Source organism: Gracilinanus agilis, chromosome 1, assembly GCF_016433145.1.
Source record: "Gracilinanus agilis isolate LMUSP501 chromosome 1, AgileGrace, whole genome shotgun sequence".
NCBI classification, from domain to species: domain Eukaryota; kingdom Metazoa; phylum Chordata; class Mammalia; order Didelphimorphia; family Didelphidae; genus Gracilinanus; species Gracilinanus agilis.
In genome coordinates this window covers 799,428,189-799,432,199 of record NC_058130.1, presented here as the reverse complement: position 1 = coordinate 799,432,199, position 4,011 = coordinate 799,428,189, and the positions used below count along the sequence as shown (strand labels likewise).

The 4,011-nt window shown below is 38.4% G+C and overlaps 1 protein-coding gene across 1 annotated transcript; it reads left to right on the top strand.

The window, feature by feature from the left end:
* Nucleotides 1-892: 892 nt before the first annotated feature.
* LOC123230595 (zinc finger protein 239-like) lies at nt 893-2,892 on the top strand. Its single transcript, XM_044656727.1, has one exon. It carries the CDS (start codon nt 893-895, stop codon nt 1,946-1,948), a length of 1,056 nt encoding a protein of 351 aa, XP_044512662.1. The 3' UTR covers nt 1,949-2,892.
* Nucleotides 2,893-4,011: the final 1,119 nt, after the last annotated feature.

Here is a 4,011-nt window from a genome sequence, read left to right as displayed (position 1 = left end):
GTATGAGACATTTTTAAACATGGGAAATGCCATGTTTTTGTTTAAATTGTATTTAGTTGAAGGATTTTGTTTTAGTGAAAAGAGACATTTAAAGAAAAATAATGGCTGCTCTCAAGGAGTAAGGAACAGAACAAAATCTATTAAGCCTTGGATGAATGCAAAAAAGTGTGCTGAATTTCTTCATCTGATCTCAGATACTGGAACAAAAAATAAAGTCAAAAAACAATCACAAAGGGTATTACATAATGCATACAGAGAAGCTAGATGATGAAATAATAGGAATATTTAGTCTCCATGCACTCAGTGGTATAATACCTATGAATAAAGAATTAAATGTATAGACAATGAAAATGAAAGCAAAAAGATTGAAAGTAAATTATCATGTACTCTGGGCAGAGCATGCCCACTCACAAGATTTGATCTCAGCTGCCAGGATTTGGGATCAAGTCACTCGCCCAGCCTTTGCGAGGTCATGATATGAGTTAGGAATGTAATAAAGCTAGCCTGTCCAAAATCTCAGATTTCTTATGGAGAGCCAATGAGATCACATGGGAGGCTCTGTTATTTAAAATGTTCTTTAGCTTTGAGGCAGTGGCATTTTCAAAGTTGGAAGACTTTTCTTCTTACTTGAGGAAATAGGACATGAAGTTCTGACAGTTGAGAAAAGAAGATAGGGTTACATGTGTGTATATGTTGCTCTATATGTATGTTTTTCTGTTTGCTTCTTTTAGAAGGAGAGACCAGACCTGAAATAAAGGCGAATCTAACAGAGGTGATCCTTTCTTTGGACGAAATGAACCTACAAAGATTCACAAGTGATGGTCCCAATAACTTTGCTTTTAGAGAATTCTGTGTTGCGTCTCAAAATCCATCTCATATTGAACATCAAAGAATGCACACTGAGGAAAAATCGAGTGAAAGTAATCAGTTTGGAAAGACTTTAATGCACAGGACCAGTCTTGCTGGACATCAGAGAATCCACTCTGGGAAGAGACCTTATGAATGCAAGGAATGTGAAAAGACATTCAGTCAGAGTTCCTCTCTTGCTGTACATCAGAGAATTCACACTGGGGAGAAACCTTATATATGCAATCTATGTGGAAAGACATTCAGTCAGAGCTCCCATCTTGCTAGACATCAGAGAATCCACACTGGTGAGAAACCTTATGAATGCAAGCAATGTGGAAAGACATTCCGTCGGAGCTCCCATCTTTCTGTACATCAGAGAATCCACACTGGTGAGAGACCTTATGAATGCAATCAATGTGGAAAGACATTCACAAAAAACTCCAATCTTGCTGTACATCAGAGAGTCCACACTGGGGACAAACCTTATGAATGCAAACAATGTGGAAAGACTTTCAGACTGAGCTCCAGTCTTGCTGTACATCAGAGAATCCACACTGGGGAGAAACCTTATGAATGCAAACAATGTGGAAAGACATTCACTCAGAGCTCCAAACTTGCTATACATCAGAGAATCCACACTGGTGAGAAACCTTATGAATGCAACCAATGTGGAAAGACATTCAGTCAGAGCTCTAATCTTGCTGTACATCAGAGAATCCACACTGGGGAGAAACCTTACGAATGCAAACAATGTGGAAAGCCTTTCAGACTGAGCTCTGATCTTGCTGTACATCAGAGAATCCACACTGGGGAGAAACCTTATGAATGCAAGCTATGTGGAAAAACATTCAGAGAGAGCTCCAGTTTTGCTGGACATCAGAGAATCCACAGTGGGGAGAAACCATATGAATGCAATCAGTGTGGTAATACCTTCAGTCGGAGCTCCAATCTTGCTGTTCATCAGAGAACCCACATGGGGAGAAACTTTAAGAATGCAAACTATGTGGAAAGATGTTCACATGCAGCTCCAGTCTTGCTATTGTGTGAAGAAAATTTACCCTCCCCTGTTTCTGGGGCAGCATACCTGGAATTAGCCTGAACTTGACTCAGGCAAGGATTCTGTGATGGAAATCATTGCGTGAGGGTAGAATGGCAGCAAGAAAAAGGCAGCAATAGGGTCAAGAGATCAGGAGACGAGGACAGGGTGATGTCCCTTGCACTGCGCTCCTGGGTGGCCCAGGCAAAATAGAAAGCCACGAATGGCTCCTGAGATGAGATTTGTGAGTTTGTGGGTGGAGAAAAGGTTTGATAAGGTGAGGTAAGAGCAGATATCCAAGCTCTTCTTTTCCAGTTATCTTGCTGGCTGGATTTCCCTCTGAGCATGGCTAGGCTGCCCTAATGGTGACCACAGAATAGCAGGCTAAATGGAACAGTGAGGAAAGTACATATCTCCTATTTTTCCATCTTTCCCCCCTACCAACTTAGATTAAATAAAATGAATTTAGATCCAGGCTTATAATTTTCCTTCTTATACTTTATACCACAGAAACCACAAACATTCCCACTGAGCTCTTACCTTGCTCAAAGTCAGACAATTTACCATAAGTTGTACTAAGAATTAGGTCCAAATGGATATATGATTTACACCTAAAGTGTGATCCCATGATCAAATTAAGGGAGTGTAGAATAGTTTACCTTTTAGATCAATGTATTGATAAAAGAAGGATTTATAACCAAGTATGAAATAGATAACATTATGAGGTAAAAAATAAGTAGTTTTTATTATATCAAACTCAAGACTGCAAAAAAAATGAATGCAAACAAGATTAAAAGTGGAAACAAGTTATTGTTTGCTTTACAACAATGTGTCTAATTAAATACTTTAGTTTTGAAAAATTCTAACACTATTCTCTAATGCCTTAATTCATTTCATGGCATCTGAACCTAGAGTTAATTTAGGAAGGAAAAAATGTCTTTGCTCAATAGAAATCATTTGTAATTAGCATAATTTCCTATATAAGGTTTTCCCAAAAATTCCTGTAAAGCAAAAATTAAAAGATAACAAATGATATTGTAGATTTCAAATATGAAATAAAATTATTGACATTCCAATGACTTCTAATCAGTTTTATGCATTAGCAAAATAATTATCTCACATACAAAATCACCACATATCTATCAGCTTGACACTCTGGACTGATTGCACTCAGAGGCCAGTGATAAATTATACTTATTTCTACTAATCAAAAGTATCTTCAGTAATAAAGTGACACTAATTTTCTCAACTGTGTGGCAAAAGTGAAGAGAGGAAGGTAGGAAGGTAGGGTGGATGGGAGAAAGGAGGAAGGGAAAGGAAGGTAGTGGTCCCCAGCCCCCTGCAGGGAAATTGACCAGAACCCTCAAATGAATGGTCAGAGAGCAATTTTAGGGTTTGAATAGCTAGGTTTTATTTTAATTAGAAAGTGAAAGGTCTAGGGAAAACTAGGAGGTAGGAAGAAAGGGGAAAAGGCACCAAGAGAGATTTCAGGGTCTCAGGGTAGAGAGCAGGGCTTCCAGCATAGAGCACTGCTTCCAGGTCGAGAGAGCAGACACTCCTGGGTAAAGAGAGCAGAGCTAAAGGGTCAAGAGAGAGAAAAGGTGCCAAACTTTCCCTTTTATACTTTTCCCTGAAACCTCCCCCAAAGGAAATGGGAGATGTCAGGGGGAAGTTGTAGCAGAGAGAGTCCTGGGAGATGTAGTCTTCCAGGGCTTAGGATAATTCCAAATGACACATTCCCTCCCCCCCCCCCCGTGATCCTTTGGGAGACCAATCTCTCCAATGGATCATACCAAACATAGATAAATTTACAATTACAATAAATAAAGGGTATATACATCAATATAAGGGGGAAATTAACAATTTTTACAATATAAAGAAATCAAATGGCACTTTCTTTACAAAAATATTCAGAGAGCAGTCCCCTTTTTTACAACAAAACATATATATATACATAAAAAATTTATTTAAACAAAACAGATGAATTTAACAAAACAAATGAATTTTAAAACCAGACAAATGAATTTAAAATCCCCCAAAGTTCAAATTTTTTCACATCCGGTTGCTCTCTTAGGCTCCTGGATCATTATTTCTCCATGTGGTCTCTATGGGCATCTCCATTTCGA